This window comes from Rhea pennata, chromosome 3 (assembly GCF_028389875.1).
Source record: "Rhea pennata isolate bPtePen1 chromosome 3, bPtePen1.pri, whole genome shotgun sequence".
NCBI classification, from domain to species: domain Eukaryota; kingdom Metazoa; phylum Chordata; class Aves; order Rheiformes; family Rheidae; genus Rhea; species Rhea pennata.
The window spans coordinates 114,257,688-114,278,947 of NC_084665.1; the positions used below are offsets into that span (position 1 = coordinate 114,257,688).

The 21,260-nt window shown below is 34.3% G+C and overlaps 1 protein-coding gene across 2 annotated transcripts in view; it reads right to left on the reverse strand.

Annotated features, from left to right (window-relative positions):
* Positions 1-21,260, reverse strand: part of ROCK2 (Rho associated coiled-coil containing protein kinase 2) — a 93,466-nt gene that overhangs the window by 20,350 nt on the left and 51,856 nt on the right. For both annotated transcript variants that reach the window (XM_062573036.1, XM_062573037.1), the window contains 14 exons: positions 20,586-20,723; positions 17,952-18,212; positions 12,619-12,763; positions 9,202-9,340; positions 7,565-7,656; positions 6,695-6,854; positions 6,023-6,086; positions 4,119-4,198; positions 3,725-3,773; positions 2,808-2,943; positions 2,590-2,681; positions 2,110-2,356; positions 1,684-1,790; positions 853-1,012 (listed from right to left, as the gene is read on the reverse strand). In XM_062573036.1, the coding sequence (XP_062429020.1) occupies positions 853-1,012; positions 1,684-1,790; positions 2,110-2,356; positions 2,590-2,681; positions 2,808-2,943; positions 3,725-3,773; positions 4,119-4,198; positions 6,023-6,086; positions 6,695-6,854; positions 7,565-7,656; positions 9,202-9,340; positions 12,619-12,763; positions 17,952-18,212; positions 20,586-20,723 (1,870 nt within the window). The remainder of the gene's footprint in view (positions 1-852; positions 1,013-1,683; positions 1,791-2,109; positions 2,357-2,589; positions 2,682-2,807; positions 2,944-3,724; positions 3,774-4,118; positions 4,199-6,022; positions 6,087-6,694; positions 6,855-7,564; positions 7,657-9,201; positions 9,341-12,618; positions 12,764-17,951; positions 18,213-20,585; positions 20,724-21,260) is intronic.

The following is a 21,260-nucleotide window of genomic DNA, read 5'->3' on the forward strand; positions in this document are numbered from 1 at the left end:
AGGGTATTCAGCTTTTGAGGGGCAAAGGGGAAAGGATAAGGTACTATTCTTTATAAACCTTAAGTAATATGCTTTTCCTTTTAACAGGGAATAGAAAAATTTCTTAAAAAATGATTTAATTAAAATATGCATAGTAAACTCGCTTCTGGAGGATGGTTTTGCAAGCTTTTATGTCTTATATCTATTTCCTACATTTGAGCTTCAAGTTAAATTCCAATTTATCTGCAACATATCTGAGACTGATAAAAAGGGTGAATATTTTTAAAGAAATATTTCATCTAAATCTATTGAAATATTGCTTTGACTATAACCTGAAATCAATTAAAGAGTTGTTCAGAAAGCTCATCTGCCAGGTGACTCAACCATTTTTCTGCTTCTTTAGAACATCTGCAGGCTCAAAATTGTAGATAATGCTCTACACAAATGGAAGGAAAAGACTTGTAGGTTCAAAAATAACAACCATTTTCTGGACGTCACAAAGTAAATTTAAATATATTTCATTCAGGAAAACATTAAGAGGTATGACTACACTGAGTAAAAACACAGGTAAGTCTTCAACTAGACTGTTCCAAATAGTACTAGAATATAAATTTAAGAAAAATGAATTCAGAATACACTACCACAGAAAATGAAGTAGTAATCTGGATGACGGAGAACCTACTTTATTCTAAAAGACTAAAACAGTATGTCTTCAACCTAGAAAACATGGACAGAGGGACTACGACTGATATTGCTAATTATACTAAAAAAAGAAGAAAGGAATTGAGGAGAAAAAAAATACCCCTACATTTAAGCTTTTTATCTACTCACTATAATTTATATTAAAGATCTATGATTAAGTCAAACACATACCTTTCATGGCTTCAGATTTTGCTTCCTCAATAGATTCATAGATCTTATTTTTGTCTGCTAATCGTGCTTTTGTAGCTTTATGTTCAGCTTCTTCTTGTTCAAGGTTCTGCTGCATAACTTTGAATTTATATGTCATGTCTATTTCCATGTTGCTCTTTTCCTGTTTAAGGAAAAATTAAATGGAAATTAAATATTAAATAAATCAGGTTAAAGAGAAAAAATTTTGGACAATAGTATCATGCTGCTTGGAAGTATGCTAGCAGTAGGACAGCTCAGGCTCTACGGATTCATTTCTACACATATTTTTGTATGGATGCAAAGGGCTTCAGGAGTGCATAGTGATATTCCTAGTTGCACATAGTTATATGATTAGTGCCTTAACAAACAACATTTTGTAATAAGAGCACTTCAAGATTAAGTTTATTGAAAAATATTTGTTTCAATACTTTTGATTCAATGAGAAATTTATCAAAAAAGTATTAGCAGAAGCTTTTGTATTTTCAACAATACTGAAAGTTAGAAAAATTTGAATTTTTCAGCAAAAATAAAGTATTGCTTCTTCATTCTTAAACCACACATTGTAGTACATTTTTAATGTACTTAAGCCTAGAAGTATAATGTATTATAATCTTAAAGGAAATGCTGTAATTTTATTTTCATTTTTCATGTTGTAAAAAGAACAAACACAAAAACTAATAAAAAAAAAAAAAAGGAACACTGAAAACAAGGTTTATTTACTCATAGATTCTGTCTCAGTGTCTCAAGTAATAAAAGCACAAATTTAAAAACTATAAAAATTAAACACCAATGTTCACTTAAAAGTGCTGTTACCTTTTCTAAATCTGTAAGTTTTTCCTGTAATTGCCTCTTCTCCATTTCCAGTTTGGCTAATGCACCCTTTCCATTTTTTACTTCTTCTTCTAGGCTAGATATTCGACCTAAAAATGACCAAAATATCACAGCAACTGCATAACTTGCAGAAAAGGAATGTACTATAGCTACTTAGGGATAAAAACAGTCAAATTTAACAGTGTCCGACTATTAAGAACATCTTCCTTTAGGGAGATTTAAACAATATCAACAATATTTTATAAATGTTAATGCACATTCTCTCCTGAAATGTGTGTCTACATTATGTAACACTGTATAAAATCCATGGTTAAAATAGTCAAAAATTTCAAGTTCAAGTAACGCTAAAACCTATTTTTATCTCTGAAACTAGAAGCAAGCTTAACTTCAGAACATTTTCTGTTATACCTTGTAAATCACTGATAATCTCCGACCCATGACTTCGATCTCTCCTTTCTGATTCTAGAGCTGACTGAAGATTGAGAAAGTCTTTCTCCAGTTTGAGTTTAGCATTCTCTAGCAAGCAGTTCTTATCTTGTAATTCTCGATTATTAGCTTCCAACTGCTGGATTTGCTTCGTGCTTTCTGTCTGGTTCTTTCTTAACCGGGCTGCAGTATCAGACTCTGATCGCAGCAAAGAATTGGCTTCATCCAACTACAGATTGATAAAAACATACTTCAGACACAATTAAAATATAGTACATCTCATTTCCATTACCAAGTACTAATTTTTATGGATTTAAGAAATAAAAAGGAGTTTTCTAAGATTACTTTTAAACACCAAAACATAATAAGAAGAAATAGCTTTCAACTCCTGCAACCACTAACAGAATCTGAACTTCAAAAAGCTGTTATTTTAAAATACATATATATAAAAAGTTGGCATGCCTGTCTTTGCAGTTGATTGATCTTCTCATTGGATATTTGAGAGTTCTGATTCCTCTTTTTTAAATCTTCAAGCTGATCCTTCAAACTGTTAACTATAATAAAAACAATTCAACATTGTTAACCATTGCAATGAAGCTTTAAACTGAACTATAATTCATTTATTTTGTCTTTTAAAAATCCACATCAAAACAGAACCTTTAAAGCATTGTTTAATATACCTTCATTTTCCAAATTGCGTTTCTTATCTGCTTCATGTTCGGCTTTTCTCTGGTATTCTGTATTCTTATGCTGAAGAAGAGCCTTCTCTCTTTCTAGCTGTCTTACTGCAGACTCTACATTCTTCCTTGAAGTTATCTACACATATTTTAAAAAACAAATAAACAAACAAACAAAATACTAATTACACACAGAATCATGGTATTCTTTAAATGATAAAAAGACAGTTCATACACTCGATTTAGATTATAATGGACAAAGACACATTCCATTTGCTTGCTGTAAACTCAGTAATTTAGAAAACATGTTCAGATCCAGCCCAGGCTGACAACAGCCAGGAACTTTTACCATTGGCAGACTGGTGGTTGCATTCAATGAATCTGCTGATCTGTCTAGCAGCTACTCAGGAAGCAATAGCCACAAAAACATACATGCACCGTAAGATCTCGACACGTATCTGAATGGACAATATGTTGAGTTGTACATGTCCATGAAAGATAAGATAAATCTGCAGGAGCATTAGGGCATAAAGCTGGATAAAAAAGATAGGGTCCTTCTATCGACACTGTTTGAACCATGCTTTATACCGGAAAGAATGGACTTCCTCTTCGAATAACATTACTCTCTTCAATTATAATTACCAGAATCATACATGGGATATTTATATTCCATTATCCTCTGAATTAAAAACATGGTGAAAACAGATTCTGGAAATCAATGTGTAGTCATACTACAGCAGTCATGATGAAAATATTTTAGCAGTGACATCATTTTAGTATTTGTGAATATCAGGAAACAACTACAGTGCTATAAATACACTCTTAATCAAAAATAATTTGTTGTTTCCTAAGGGGAAAAAGGACATCCCACAAATAAATCCTAAAGTTGCAAGTCCAGTAAGAAATAACTAGTGACTTACCTCTTCATCTAGTTCTTTCACTATCTTCTCTAAACGAGTATTAGTTGACCTGAAAAAATTTGAAAACTATATTTGAACTCCACTTATTATACATAAATTAGAATATTTACTTGTTTCTTGTTAATTTTGTTACAATACGCTATTGTTAGCAATCATATGAAACCTCAAGGGTGGGAGGAAAAAAAATCACTCAGAGGAATTCATAAAGAAATAGCAAAAAAAAAAAAAAAAAAAAAAAAAAAAGTAGGAATAAGAAACACATTATTTACAGCAGGATCTGCTTGCAAAGCCAGGAATCCTGAACAGAGATTAAAGTATTTTTAAGCATTCTAAATCAAAAAGTGTAATAACACTTATTTATAAATATAGCAAACAGATGTCAAAACAATCTCACCTGTACTTCTGTTCTAGTTCATCTTTGGCTTGCATTTCATTACTGAGCTGTTCTTCTAACTTGCTTAGTTTTTTCTGAAACTGCATAAAATGTCAAAATGCATGCCCCACATATAAAAAGCTATCATATAAAACAAGTATGATTCAATTAAATAATAAAAACAGGAAAGAGATGAAAATTAATTCAACCTCCCATTGTGTTTCTTTCAGTCATCAGAAGATTACAGTATTTTTATTTCCCAGCTCTACAAAGTATTAATCCTAATGATTTTTAAAATACAGATCCACAGCAATAAAATTTGTTGCACACTACATTAAATGTGATCATCACAGAATTATGTGCCACAGAATGTGAGACACAGAATTTCTACAGGCAAAGAATGTTGTTTCTAGTCCTTTGCTTCACTTTTTCTCTGTACAGAGACACCTTTCCCTGAAGCAAAATTTTGGGGTTAATCTTTTCTAAATAAACTAAATAAATGGAGGAGCGGAGAAGGAAATGACCAAAATGGACAATATTTGGAGAACACAGCTAAGCTTGCTCAGTCTCTTACATAAAGAAGAATTGCTCAGTCTCACATATACAGAAGCTAATGAACACTTTTCAAATTTGAGAATATTCTGTTTTTCTTACCAAAACATTAAAAAAATCACATACCAAATATCCCAAATTTATCAAATTAGGTTATAAATCATGAATTTGAGAATAATAACAAGTTCAAGTTTTCATGTACACCAATTTTCCTCCCATTCTCCCCTACGCCCAAAATATAAAACACAGAAATACAGTTTTCCAAAATACTTTATAATTGTCACAATTATATATTTCCTAGAACTGGAACTTTGAAAAGGACACAAAGACCTGCCAATCATTGCTTGAAAAACAAAAATCAAAAAACTGTCATAAATTAATATAGAATTTTATCAACATCTACAAAATCCAAATACACTTACTATTACAATATATAAAACAATGTCATGAACATGGCTCTGCATATTTTAGCAGCAGCAGAATTTCTTCTTTAAAAGTATATCAAAACTATGAATCTATTCAACAATGACAGAAAGTAGAGAAATAGAAGCTGAAAGACATTTGTATTTATATTTATGCTGGCTGCTATATAAATGAATTTCCTTTACAGAGCCTTTTCAAAGTTTAAAAATTAACTAAGTTGAAACAAATGTTAACAATATACTATCTATGCTTGAATGAGACAGATGTTCAAGTAACACAATGTGATTAGTTCAGTACATGAAAAATCCACAGCATTCTTCTGTCAGCTGCAAATTTAAATTCAGCTGGCAATCTTCAAAAGCTGTATAAACAGGCTTCATTCCCCCACTTTAACTGAGAGATTTATGTTCATAAATATTCCTTTATTACTGTAGATGACAATTTGCTTTCCACACCCAGGATAAATTTGTCATGAATCACTTAGACAAGTGTGGAACCAAAATTCACAAACTACCCAAGAGTGATGTTGTTTGTGGCAAACAGAGCCTTACACATTTGTTTTCAAAACAAATTCTAGATGCCAAAAGAATATGAGAAAAAACCTGTCTTCATTCATCTCTATACTACAATACTTCAAATCTTGAGCACAACTTCTCATTCAGAAGCTGTTTCAAAACACTGATTGGTTTACTATTAACAGTTCGGTGAACAAACACTTAATGTTTACACACATTATGCAGGAATTACTTGATTCCTTTCATAATTCAACATAATATACTTACCTCCTTGCTGTCCTGTAAATAGAAAATATCATTTTTACTGAGGAGTGTTAAAAGACAAAAAAGCCCCCCCCAAACTTCTTGAAAACCTACTTCAGAATTTGCTTTTTCTTAACAGACTTAACAAAATTAGTTAATCATACATTAATACTTACGAAATCAGGCACTAACCTCATTTTTACTAGATTGCATGGATTCATTTTCTCTGCAAGACTGAGAGGAGTCACTTAGCAACCTGTCAAAAACAAAAACAAATCCCACCAGCTCTTATTCAAGTTTTCAACAACTCTGGCAACCTTGCCAAACAATGCATTTTTAATCGATTCTCTCAAGTCTTAATTTGTCCTAGGTTGCTCTCAAAATGAGTACCTCTTTCCAACTTGAATCTTAAGTATAACATTTAGACTTTTACAAATCAATAGCAGATTATTATTTTTAATTAACACAATTATTACAAAACTATCAGATACTCTGAACCTGATCAATGATGCAAAATGAAGGTAAAATGGATAGAAAGCTATGATCTTGTGTAAATTTTCTTCTAAAGCAACTAATAAAAATGTATATTACAACTAAGTTACAAATCTATCAGTATTTTAAACTAAATCAGATTTTTAAAAGACCTTATGTAATGTTACACATATACAATACCATTTTTAAATGAAAGTTATCAAAATAACCAAAACACTGACAACTAAACTCTCCATTTCATGTCATCATCATGGGACAAAATTAAATATAATGCAATGAATGAATTATGTCTCTAGAGTAAAAAAAAACTTACAGGAAGTGAGGAAAAACTTCAAGTGTATTTCTAAAAACATATATTAAAATGTCACATACAAATTATCTCTGTAGTAGGTAAATCCTATAAAAGGCAGCTGGTTTCCCACAAAGGCTTTGGGGATTGGAAAGGTTTCCACATCTCCCTTGTCATCCTCAATGTCATCAAAATTACTGCTGTCTATATCACTGCTCAGCTCAGGAACAACAGGAGCTGCAGCTATAAAAAGGGGAGAAAAAAATTAACTTTACTCCAAGATTCAACAGCCTGGCATACACTGGTATCTTTATAACGTTACAAAGCCTACAATACGTCTTGCTCATTAATACGCATTAACAATGCAACAGATCTGTAAATATTACTGCCAAGATTTTTTTTCTAAAGAAAAGTAATTTTAGCGTTAGTTTCCAAATGTATGCAATTTCTAAGACACAAAATATATTCGCCAGTGTAATCAAATTTTAGAATACAACTCCAAACACAATCAACATTTTAAGAAACTTCAGCGTCTGACTTGAAAAGTTATGATCAAACTTGTGAACTGGTGAGGTTTCCTGAAAGCAGTTAAGCTCTCTTAAACTATTGTCTGCTACTACAACTACAACACCTCCTCTTAACCCTTCAAAAATATAGAATATGCATTCGTTTTGGTCAGAATGCTAAAAACATACAATTCTATTGTTCAAAATAGAACTCTATAAATGAATAGCATGATAAACCTAAGGATAATTTCAGCAGGAAAAATATGTATTTAGTTTTTATAACAAGAATGATAAGTAAGAAAGTTTGTGCAAGTTTCTTGATAGACAAAAAAATATTTACTTAATTTACACAGCCTGAAGTCTTATCCATTCCTACTGCTACTGAACGAGTAGACTAGCTTATGCAAATACTCAATAAAAACACAACTTTTAAGTTAATTTACTTACTCTCTCGAATGTTATCCCAGTTCCACTGATCACTTTTGAAGAAAGGATGATGTTTTATTTCTTCTACCCCATTTCTCCCAAGTCGCACATCCCTAAACATAGAGATTAATCCAAATTCATATTAGGAAAAACAGCACTTCATTTTGGATATATAAAGTCTGACTTTCTCCTAATCAGCAAAGAAACATCTTTTAAGGAGATAAGGTTAGTCTAGGTAAACCACATTAATGGTCATTAAAAATAAATAAATAAACCCTGACCACTGATCTGTAATTTTTCACACAAAATGTTTTCAGTTTCTTAGCACTCACTCTCCCTGTGACTGCTAAAATGGCCAAAACTTGGAGTCTGCCACATGTGGAGTAAAGCAAGAAAGGGAGCAGACAGGCAAATGGAGGAAAAAAAAGACCAAAAAAAAAAAAAATTCCGAAGAAAAACCGTAGGAGAAATAAAAAACCTGCAGAAGTTCAATGTCTGCCAAACCACATGACAAACCTTAAGATGCAAGTGAAGGAAGGTCTAACTTAGTACACAGAACTGTTATTCAAAGCTTAATTGAAATAAATATTTAAAGAATTCTATCTTCTGCCTGTAGAACCAACCCTGACATATCTTTTGCTGATTTTTACAAGGAAGCAAATCTTCAGTGCAGCAAGAAATTTTTAGTATAACTGAAAGAAGCCTCTCCTAAACCTAGCTACAGGAACATACAAACAACATGTATAATAGAGCTAGTAAGTCATAGCACAGATGCTTACTCCAGCTTGTCACTTGAAGTGCTTCAGCACCCATTATGCATGTAGAAAGAAGGCATCTGTTTTAAATAAATCGCTTGAGTGTTGTATTAAATATAAACAGGAAGACACGCATGCACAGTGGATACCGTATTTGCATTATTAAATTCTGTTCATATTCCTTCTCTACCCTTCAGCTACTAAGGGTGAGAAATCCTACATAAAGCATTGATCACAGGAAAATATAAGAAGGCATCATCAATCCACTATGGACCTGCAGTGGTGTTCTTGTAAGTCAATCAGAGCTGTCCAGAGATTCTCCATTTTCTGGCACCGAAGAAAATTTGAATGTTTAGGTCAAGAACGAGCTTACAGAGCTTACCACCAATAAACAGCTCAGCTCCGCAAAGGGAGACCCCTGCGATCTGTTTATAGCCAAAACAATAGTTTGCAAGCTTTCTAGTTTGCAAGATGTAACTGTAAAGTAATACCACAAAGCGAGTGGAAAAAGTTCAAGTGGTTTAAGCAAACTTAAACTCAGTAAATATATATATATTTCATAGAAAACTTTGCTTTTATTGCTTGTAAATTACATCTACTTAGACATGCACCACAACAATCTGGTCCCTGTCTTTAGGAGTTTACAAACTGTATTTCATATTATACTTAGAAGGATTTGTTTGGCACCAGCTGCATTGTTAACAGGAACTGTCAGAACTGCTCACAGAAATAAAATACAGAGCCTGCAAGAACACCCCCAAAAAAACTAGAGAGCAGGAGATTTTGCAGAAGGGACTTGAATAGAGATTAGCACAAGTAGATGGAAGGCATTCATTTTTTGTTATGTAAATGTGCTGATACTACCTAAAATAGAAGTAGTACCAAAATAATATATCCACCTACCTGTCAGTTAAAAAGGCACAGATAAGATTCTTTGCATGCTCAGAGATTTCCACATCATCTGGGAAATGCAATGAATTCTTATGATCCATAATTTTACTGTATGTTCCTACTAATGAGTCTGCATAAAAAGGAGTATCGCCTAAAAACAATAAAATTGTAAATTAACAATGGTTTTGGTCAAGTTCAAGACAAATACATTAAAAAAATAAAAAGGATATAAAGAAGAGTCTAGGAGAACTTTTACCTGTTTTTTTTTTTTTTAATTAAAAAGCAGGGAACAAAATAACGTGCGCTGCTAAAAATATTCCCTCCTCCAAATGCCTGCATTGCAAACAAAATCCTTCTCCCTCCTGCAAATCGCTATCACAATTTTGCCCACTGAAATTACGTCTTTTGTTCTGCCTCTCACTGTGTTTTCTAGTTTCCACGACGGATGGCACCCGCATAAATCCCCCTCTGCGAGTGCTCCCACAGGCCGGCAGGACTGAAGCTCTCTGCAGCCTGCGTCAGAGGCGTGCAGACCCGCCCTGCCTGTACTTGCCTGGGGCACACCAGTGCTGAAAAACAACTTTCACAGTGTGTTACTGCACTGTTAAACCCATTTAACAAACCTTGTTGACTGACAAATTGTATTAGCTTCGGTGCCCACATTAACAGGGGTAGGTGGCTCTAAGTCACAGACCCTTCTCATCCAAAGGTTTATAGCCTTTAATTTTAGCATTTTGGAGACATCTCCTTGGAAAGGTAGAATTAGGACAGCTTACAAAAATGACACACGTATTTATTGATGTTGATTCAAGTTAGCTGACAACGTTCTGAGTACGCAAGCGATTTGGATCGGTTATCAAAAAGCTGCAACTTGAACACAAGTCCTTCTTCGCAACCAAGCTATAAGCTTATTAGAGACGGAGAACAGCTGAGTGAGCTTGGCAATTTTTTTCTCCATTCTGGTGTGGTGTGTGCACGCAGCAGGAAAGTCAGTGTTCTGATGGCATACTTGCAATAAGTTATTATTTTTTTTAAAAAATGGATACTTGAAAATGTATTAACAGACCAATGCATAAAAGGCCTTCAGCTTATAAAAACAAGTTCTGTCATTTTATGGCAAAATAACAAATTAGAACATAACACTTTGAGTTAAATACTGAGATTTTTAGTATTGTTTAGGTTGTCACGCTAGTACATTCGTGCAAAAAAAAAAAAAAAAATCTGATCGAATGCACTGATTCCACACGTATTTACTGCTGTCTCCCTCTTTCCAAAACTTCCTCCTCTCAGTTGTCTTAGGTCTCAGAAACAACCTGGATTTAGGATACACTTTGAAACAATCCTAATTCACTAAAATAATTATTGGATTCATCCTCTAACATTTTACCTTTACTCAAATGCACAATCAGAAGCAATACATTTTTCATCAGTACTGCATCTTTATTAAAAGCAGAATGCTAAAACGCTGTATGCTTTCTTTAAAATATAAAATTATACAGTTTTAAAAGACTATAGACAGAGTAACTGATCATGTAAAGGCAAAATAAAACAGATGCTTTCTACTAATGTGTATGATATGGACAGACTAAATAAGATCGTCAAGAGAAAACCAAATTCAAAATGTCCATAAAGGCTTTTTAAAAAAATTTTGTTAACTAGATCTTGAAATTAATACAGCTACTTCAGAATGGAAATGATGATGCTAAAATTGTTTTATGTGATATATTGTCATGTGAGATTGAAAAAGAATACTTCTTCAGTAATCAGACTAAACAAATATAAGATGATAATAGGGATAAGAGTTTCATCAAAGCTCGAAGTTAGCCAATATCAAATATTCAAAACCATCTTATCAATGCCTGTCTCTTAATAATATGGATGTGGAAGTAGCACATCTGTTTTGAGTAGTATAATTATTTCCAGGTCAAATACAAGAATCAGGCTACCTGCATTACTATCTAAGAGAAACTGCATGTTTTTTTCAGACATTTTATCAAATAAATTTGACATGAACAACAAGTATTAGAAAAAAGTATGTGGAAACTAAATCATTGAAGGAAACCATGTTGGTGCTGTTAGACAGTAACAATAGTCAAGGTTGGAATATGATGATGTAGAAAAACAAACAAATTTCAGGGTATAACTAGGCCCTGTAATTATCAGTATAAAGGTAAAGCAAGTTTTAATATTTCAAACAGACTGCATAGATAGAAAATCACATATCCATTTCAGAGGAGGAAAGATGTTCAGATAAATGCCATCTGAAAAAGCAGTTAAAGTGCTTCATTAAAAGTACAAAGAATGAAGACAATTCAGCAAAAAGTGTTAATCATATGTAGGTTTATGCCATGGTTAAAATTTCAACAGAAACAAAACTGTTATTTTGTTCCCATCAGACAAAAAGCCTGAAAAGATCATAGTATTAATGAAAGTGAAATTTTCAGATTAAAGTATGCACAAGAAAAAATGAGGTTGAGATAGACTTTTGTCCTAATCAAGTTCTCTTATGTAATCTAATTCCTGCAAAAGCTATACCTCTCCACATTTGGGGTTTTTTATTATTTTCAATAGAGGAATACAAGAGAAAACTCTGAGGAAGCATTTTTGGACAGTTATGTTCAATGTTTTCAGAAGTGCAGAATGGTATTTATTACTAAAATTGTTTATGAGAGACTATTAATTATAAAACACATTTTTTCCAAGTTAAACTGCCTCCATCCCCAAAGACAGAGATGTTTCAATAGCATCATATATCCAAGTATCTTTCCCGGCTCAGGATGCCAGAAACATCAGATCTGCAATATTCCTTAGAACATGCTCATATGGATTTTGAATAATTATATGCTCGATTCCATCCATGAATAATCAGTATTTTGCTACTAGACTACTGATCTTCCATTTACTTTAAGCTGCAGATGACTCATCTCTTTAACAGATTATATTCTATGTCAGTAGCTATAGCAGTCCAGTATCTTTTACTGAAAAATCCTGACTGATGCATAAAGAAGAATTAGGCCGTAGTTCCATAGTCAAGTTAACCTACCAGAAGGCCCTGCTAGTGCTGGAAAAAAAGCACTATCGTCCTTCCCACTCTTTTCCCATCTCGGCATCCCTGACAACTCACTATTGCCCCTGGGATGGCACATGCATTTACGAGACTGCAAAGTAAACAGGAAGCTGATCCAAGTTGAAACTATTCTGAGAGTTACTTTTAAGCTGAACAAAGTCAGGGAACTCAGCCCTGTGCAAACACACAGCAGTTTTTGTAGCGTGAGAAGGCGAAGGAAGTAGGAGAGAAACAACAGCATCTGCCAAAAGTCAGAAGCTGCTAGATACTGAGCTACAGCCAGACGCCCTGTAGCAAAGTGCAGATAAAGCCGTACGAAAGACTACACGATCATCTTATGAGCAGAAAAAATTGCTACTCACCAACCAGCATCTCAAAAAGGAAGACCCCTACAGACCACCAGTCACACTCCCGCCCATAGTAGCCGTCCCCGCCTTGGGACTTCAGCACTTCGGGCGATATGTAGTCCGGGGTTCCGACCGCCGTATCGCAGCGCACCATACCCGTCTGTGCGAAAGCAAATGTTCAGAGAGCTTCTTTAAAGAAAAATGCTGCAGAGTCTTTCAACAAAGTTACAGTCGGCCCATTAGGAGCTCAGAAAAACCACACCGAGGATAACCCAAAACACTTGGTTTGAGGATAGTTTTATTTCTGCTCCAGAAGCGATATGGATTGAAACGACAGTTCCTGATAACCTGGTCTCCTCTGCCTACTCCACAGCTTTTTGTCTTTTTAATGACATCTTTCAATTATTACTAAAATTTATGATTTAATATTGGTTTCTATGAAAACAAATTGAACTACAGACCCTCTTGGACTGGTTTATATATCTCACTGAAGTATGGGGCCAGCTTCTGAATAATTCTGAGGAGCATGGAGTTAGGCCTTATATAGCAGATACAAACCATTTTTATCTAGTTTAAACAGTAAGCAAAGTTATAGGTAAGTTTTTACCGTTGCACATTTTTATTCAAAGACAGCAAAAAAAAAGAAGTCTATTTAATAAAATCAAAGCTTTTGTAAGAAAAGAAGTAAAATATGAATATGTGAATTATTTTTTATTAACATACTAACACAGCTGTATTAATGGAATGATTCTTTATCCTTTTGCTTCACACTGAGAGACTAAAAATAAGCAGAACAGTGTCAGATCTGCCAGCAGCTGGTTCAAACTTATGAGTTTTGCTTGCTTTAATCAAATTCATTGCATTCATTCCAGACAGACCAGATGGATGAATGAAATGAAATCTTGGATGAAGTTAGAAAAGTATCAAAAATACACTGGTCTTTTATTTTGTAGCTCAATCTAAAGTCTCTTCTAAGTCATCTTAGAAAGTTCTTTACATATTTTGCCATCAGCTTTGATTGAATATTAGTACAGAATGTTCATAGCAATAACTGAAATCAAAATATATTTTTTAAAAAATTGAGACACATTGTGCTTTCAGAACTATATTGACATGTAAAAATCAGACACCAAATTATACAATCTCTTTTCACATAAATAAAAACTTTTAACAGTTCATATTGTATGTACTAAACCCAAGTAATAAACTGGTAGGCTAAAATTAAGTGATGGTTAAATACTGCAGACCTAAGGAATACTGAAATGTCTTCCTCATAAATGCTTATCTACTTCTATCTATCTACTTCTAACTCCATTATGAAGCTAAAGTATAAGTGTAACTAGTACCCGTTCTAGAATGAAGAGCACGTCAACTTGTTTTCTATAATAATGTACATGACCTGGCCATCCCGGCATAAGAAAGTGAAATAATTTTTTAGAACAAAGACCTATTGCATTCTTGGACTAAGAAGACTACAGATGAGTGCATTTAATACTGGGAAATAAACTAAAGCCCAAAGGTTCCAGAAATCTAAAGCCAAAAACAGGCAAAATGAGAGCTGGCACATAATTGGAACAATTATTTCATCATTCTGCTTGTAAGAGCATTCTGTGCACAAGTCTCCAGGTCCTCTTTTAAGTTTAAGTCTCTCTTTGCTTTGACCACTGGAAAAACTGCTGTAGGTTAGCCTGATTCTGCCAGTGAACTAGGAATGCAGCATCTCAATGAGGGAAGTTTCCATCACTGGTACAAGTCTGTGCCTTCCTTATCCAAAGGCGAAATTAGAAAAAGGGGAAGTCTGAGACTTTGCTCAGTGAGAACCGAATCCTCCCCCAGGAAAGAAGCTTTTTTAAAAACAAAGGTCTGAAAAATTTCTCTGAAGACCACAGCTTCAGCCACAAGAACTATGTACTTAGACCAGTCTCAACTCCCTGATAGCTAAGCAAATAAAAACATGCCATTTCCTATCCCTCTGTAATTAATACAATAAAACAAGATCACTTTTCACTATTTTGTACATATTATATGTATGTATACATGTACATTTTATGAAGTCTTATGTAAATAAATTAAAGGTACTAAAGAATTCTAGGTAAGAACATCAGTTTTCAGAGAAGATGTCAAAGAACTGAACAACAAGACAAAAAGGAAATCTCTAACAGCAGTTTTCAATGGACTGTATTTCTCCCAAGCATGTGGAGTTGGCTCTTCTTTCTCCCCATAAAATTCTCTACCTCCCATCTCTAGAACAAATTGAAAATTGTGTCATCTGATGAGATCTAAAGGGTGATGTTTTCTGTGGATAAAGTCTTATTCTTGTGTTTTAAATATGAATCCTCTTTGTTTTATGCCCAAGCAGCACACTTGCCATAGCAACTCTGAAACAAAGGTTCCTCTCATGAGTGTAAAGCCTCCATATTACTTAAGACTTTTCTCATCACCTCAAAAGATCAAGACAGATCTTGGAAATCCATCTTGAGGGAGGCTCCAGCAGCTAAAGTAAAGATGTGCAGTGTAGAATCAAGAATAAAATAAACAAATAAACAAAGCTCTCAACAAGACGGAGGACACAGTACGTCCCCAAAGCTTATGAAAACTTGGAACCAAAGTCATAGTGTTTCCTAGCCTCACATAGAAATATTATATTGCTGAAGACAAAGCAGTTCTATGCTCATCCTCAGAAGCACCTCAGCCAGAGCTGAGTAACTCACAGTCTAGGAGCAAGGCTCTCAGGATTAGACTTCAACTCCTTCATGAAGTCCTTTCCAGTAAACAAGAGCTGGAGGGTACTGGTTCAGAGATGGTAAGAAAGTCCAGATCACACTTGGGCTTCCACACCACGCTAGACAAGTAACTGCAGCAAGAAAGATCCAGTGGAGTTTTGGATGACACTTAATGAGAAATTAGTTGAGTTCCAGAAAGAGAAACATGCTGCTTATTTCAAACAATTTGCCTTAGCTGAGGGGACATTACTAAAAAGGCAAATGTTCCTTCTCTCAGTCACCTCTGTTTCCACCAGAGACCCTTTCCAATCTGTGCTTTGCGGAGAGCTCAGTTAGCACAGGCCAGAGTTACGAGGTCGAGCTTGGAGCGCGACAACCCTAGCAGTGCTTGGCTCTTCCAAACCGACAGCAGTTAGCCACAGGACTCTCCAGTTTCTTACCCACAGAACCCAAGCGTTAAGAGTCTGGTGAAACCTGCACTGGGATAGCTTACAATATCTAAACATGGAGAGAACTACAGCTCTTACTAAGACTTTGAGGTCAACTTCATTCTTCATTCAATTATACAGATACTTGCCTTGCTACAGATTAAAAAGAAAAAAGAAAAACTAACCCACAACTGAGTTACACAAACAGGCCAGTTCATTTTATATTTGAAAACATCACTGAAACATTTAGCAATTCTTTCCATATATTGGTTAGAAGGAATTCTACTGCCAGTGTCTGGACTGCCTTGGAAGACTTAAGAAAATACAGATTTCAGTTCCACTATAAACAAACAAACAAACCTTCTAAACTGCATCTCTTATCAAATTGTAGCAAAAATTTCCTGGGCTCTCAACAGCATAAAGAAGATGCTAATGCGTACAACTGGTAAAAGAACTCCATGTCAGACAAAATTACTGTTGAGTAAGCATATATTTTCTAGAAATCATCCTGCCAACATCAATATTATATTTACACAGCTGGGATGTGTTCATGTTTTGTAAGGAGTAGCATGAGATTTGGAGACAATCCAGAAGCCTTTCAACTTTTAAAGCTTCCTGTATAAAATATTTTTGCCATTCCATTGAGTCTGAGAAGAATGAAGAATTTAAAATCTAAACTGTTAAAAAATTAAATTCTTTAGAGGATTACTGATTGATTGCTGATGCCCAGTTCAAACTGGAGGTTGTTACAACTCTTCATGAGAAACTTGCATATGCTTCTCGCATTTACAACAAGATTAATCATATTTTTTTTATTCCATTCCTTTCACAAGAAAAAATAAGTTTAGGTTTACCATTTCTGGGATGCCCCAAACAGTGTAAAGGATCATTTTTTTTTTTCTTCCTCTCTTTTGGCAGATTTATATTATGAAGTTTGTGAAGCTTTTTTATTGTCTCTTTTGATAAACATCATAACTACTGAAGACCTGTTAAGAACTGGCAGTCTGTTGGCTCAAAACTAAGGTTAATTTTGTAAGGACTAATTTGGGTTCACATTAGGAAATTAAATATTACTTTTGATTTTTCCAGTTAAAGTAAATGCTGTCCATTAAAATACAGACAACTAAATAACTGAAGTGGAGGTAAACAACCTGTCTGCTTATGGAATAACATCTAAAATATCAGCAAAATTAAATAGATTAGTGAATCTCAATAAACAGCTGTAGTTGTTCAATGAAGTTAATATATTGTTGCATAAAAGAAAAACACAGTCCCCTAAACCAATACTGAATACATTTTCATAATGATGCAAATGCCAGTTAAGCAGGCTGCAGAGATTCTGCCAAGCACTGCCTAAACAATACAGAAAAATTCTAGAACATTAATGCAAACAAGCTTAAAAATGACCATCCTTGCCAATGTTAATATAGAAACCTTTCAAAAGCCAGGTCAATGATAAAATACATTTATACAAAGTTTGAGCATTTGTTATAGTTTGACAGAGGAAGGGACAGTATTACATTACAGCATAACATTGTTTCTCAGTGAAGGTTAAAAAAAAGTGCAAACCACAAAAAAGTAGCTTTATATTTAGCTCTCCTTTAACAATACAGGGTAGTACATTTTGTTAAAAAATAAAAAAAATATCTCTGGCTGTGCATGGTAAAATTTAAAATATATGACATCTTGAGTAATAGTTAAGATAAATCTTAGTCAATCCATAACATGCCTCTGCTGCCTTACTGTGACCTCACTTTAATGACCACTAGGGGAAGCTAAGAGAACAATCAGACATGGTAAAAAATCATAGAGACTGTATCTTGTCTTTAAAATAATTTCATTTATAGAAAAATGTCGGCTTATGAACTGTTCCAGCATTACTAATGTTGAAACTAGGAGCTGTCTCATAAGCTTTTCAGACATTTGGCAACAAAAGACAAACCTCAGAAATTCATAAACAGATACGCTTTCAAAAATAACAAAAAGTAAGTTTATTTCCTTCTTCCGTGTGCCAGAACAGTTTATTATAGACAATGTTACAAAATTAGAAGTACCCTTGTATTTAAAATTTGGAGACAAGGAACAGCTTTCCAACTAAGTGGACAATTTGATGAATATTCCTTTGAGTATTGTAACTCACACAAAAATACACTTTAGGATTACAGTTTTGTAGATGATTAGTCTGTTGCATACTTACTTCATCCATTTTCATGCAAGTGCCAAAATCTGCCAGCTTTAGATGCCCATATTTATCTAAAAGCATATTATCAGGCTTCACATCTCTGTGTATCAAGCCCATGGAGTGAATTGCATCAAGCGCAAGAACAACTTCGGCTGTATAGAACTTGGCCCATTTCTCAGGCACATCATAATTGCTCATAAGGTTTACAAGATCTCCACCTGGCATGTATTCCATTACCATATACAAGTATCTGTCATCTTGAAAGGCACAAAAAAGCTGCAACAAAAGAGAAGAAAAGGTAGCAATTATTTTTCAAAGACAGTTGGGAAAAATAATAAAATATTTTACCTTGAAGTTTCATTATACCTGAATGGTATAATGGGTGTTACACCCAAGATGGGTGTAAGTTTTATATTCAAATAAATCACATTACATATTAATTCTGGCAATAACTTCAAGTTTATTAAAGTTCAAAAAAATTTCATTTTTAAGAAAGAAAAAAAAAAGATTTACTAGTTACTTCAGTGGTATGAGCATCTCCTGAATATCCACTTCCTTAGCACTTGAAAATATCACTAAGAGTTATAATGCAAAATGTTAACTCAGAAAGGAGCATCCTGCACTGATTTGAAAATAGCTCAACAACGAACAGGATCTCGGAGTGTTTCTGAATTTCACATGTATTTATGCCACGTCTCTGAAGCTTAGAAGCTTTCAATATGATGCCAGGTGTGAAAACAGCCCAGAAGAGCAGAGCACTACCATGAACTGTTCAGTGACTGGTATGAAATAGGTCTCTGAAAGTTCCTCTCACTTTATTTCTAAAGGAATATTGCTCCTTTAAACTGAAAACTAAAATAATCCACATCTTCAAGTTAGCCACACAAAATCAAAGGCAGAGAATAAAAAGGATGAGTGGAAGGGAGGCATCAAAAACAAGGAGTTAGGAAGGGTCATGGAACATCACGGAGAATGAAAGGTAGGAAGATTATTAAGGAGATGGGGGCTTTGGAGTAAAATTTATTGTATATTATTAACAGAAGACAAATGTATCTTGTACTGCTGCAGCTGGATGTTTTTGTTTTCATAAATAAATAATATATTATCACTTTATCTAACATGTTTTTGGTAATTAAAATCTGAATTAAAAACTAAAATAATCTTTGTATTCTCATATGTAAAGATATCAATATGACACAACAATAACTGCAACATTATGCCCATATTTATCACCTTCCACTACTTCTCTCAGGGGATTTCGTAAAAACATTATCTAGGGCTCAAGTTTCATTTGTTTTTCATGCAAAAAAAGGCACAAAGAAGCTGTGCAATCTGTCCCAGTTACTAGCTGAGAGCAGAACCTAAATCTTAAAACCAGTTGAATGTTCTATCTGTCACAATACCTAAATATAACATGAATATGCTTCATCATAGGAGGCACAGCTGCAACTGTATTTTAAGTTGTTCAACATTTGCTATTTACAAATATACACACTCATATTTATATAGCACTTCTTACACTTTCTCTTGAAAACTGAGTCATACATTTCTTATTACTTTCGATTGCAGGATACTGCAGTTCAATTGTGAAAAAAAAAAAACACTTCAGGATAACCTCTGACAGAACGAAAACAAACTAGTAACTTAACAAAACAGATTATTCTTTATTATTTATACCAAGCATGGGCAAGAACACAAAATATGCTCAGAACAGCAAAACATACATAGAAATGAAAAAAAAAAAAACTTTAAAACACTGCCTGCATACATGAAGTGAATAATTTTGAAAAAACCTGAAAAGCTTAAGGTCTGTCTTCAGTTTTTAAATAAAGAGGGGCATGGCAATTTATCTGAGAGTGTTTAAATGTATTAAGTGTTTAACAAAATAAAGTATTAACAGCGTTAGTAGAATATGTATTTTCACTCCACATTTTATTAATTGGTCTAATTTACCAATTACAACAAATTGCATTATTTAACACTAATGCTTCCCAAAGGCCTAATCCATATTACAAATGCGATGATAATGCACCTCATGGGACAGCTGCAAGCAACCGTGCTAAGAAACAGCTAAAGTTAACTCTCCATCAGCTGGTGGGTCTCACTACCAGGCTGAGATGCGCTAACTGACCACTAGCTGAAGATGATTTAAGTGCTTCAGTTTTAGACTGCTGTCTCACAGGAGACTAGGCTTGTGCAGTCACTCGTATCTCAGCTGAGAAGACAGGAATTTCTTAAAGCACGCTAATATTAATTGCTTGTGATCCAGTGACCATATCATCAGGAGACTGACGTTTAACAAATAATGCTGACATTTATTTTTACATTGCTGAAGAGATTTTCTAGTAACTAGAACAGTAGTTCATTTCGTTTCCCTGAAAATGTTACATCCCAGATAATTACACAGCTATTTCAAAATTCTGTTTAAGTCCATTTTATGATGCATTTGAGGTGACAAATATACAAGTTAATCTACCTTACAATGCAGCCAAACATAAATGAAGAACAACAGAACTCAGCAAAATTTCTGTAAATACACGTCTTCAAAAGCAAGACCTGAATCTAACCTATTATTTGAGTTTAGATGTATATTCAAAACCAATCCAAGGTCGTGAAAGATTATAGCTTTATTATTATTATCTTCCTTACCTGAACCACCCAGGGACTGTTGGCAAAGGCCATGATATCTCTCTCTTCCCAGAAAAAGGCTGAATCTGACCTCTTGATCATTTCAAATTTACTAAGTAGCTTCATTGCATAAACTTTCTGTGTCATTTTATGGCGAACCTGTTGGTTGAAAAGGACTGAATCAGCATTTGTAGTGTGTCTTGTAAAAAACTTACATATCAACATAGCATATTTCTCCTATTTGCAAACTGTTTTCTGGGATGCAATGACCCAAGATCTTCCTATATGCAGATTTCTACACAGTAAGAACTTGAGAACTTCCAAATCCGGAATGAAAAACCTGACAGCTGCTCCAAAAACCATAGTGAGGTGGAACAAGAAGGATGTCAAATGAGGGAAGCTATGCCAGAGCCTGGCCAAATGCTGCAGCTGCTGCTGCAACCCAGGAGGAGGTGGTACAGGGCCAGGAGACAGCAGCGCCCAGCCGAGGCTGCAGAGCTCTGTGGGCTTGTTTTCTGAAGACACACTGATGTATAAGCGTTATGAGGGGTGCCCACAGCAGTCTGCTTACTCAAATTGAAATTACTAAAAAGAAATTCTCAGAATGAGAGAAGTCCCTCCTTCCTAAAAAGGACGGAAATGTTGCTCTCAGTATTTTGTGAGTGACTCTGCTTATTTCAAATCACCCAGAACATT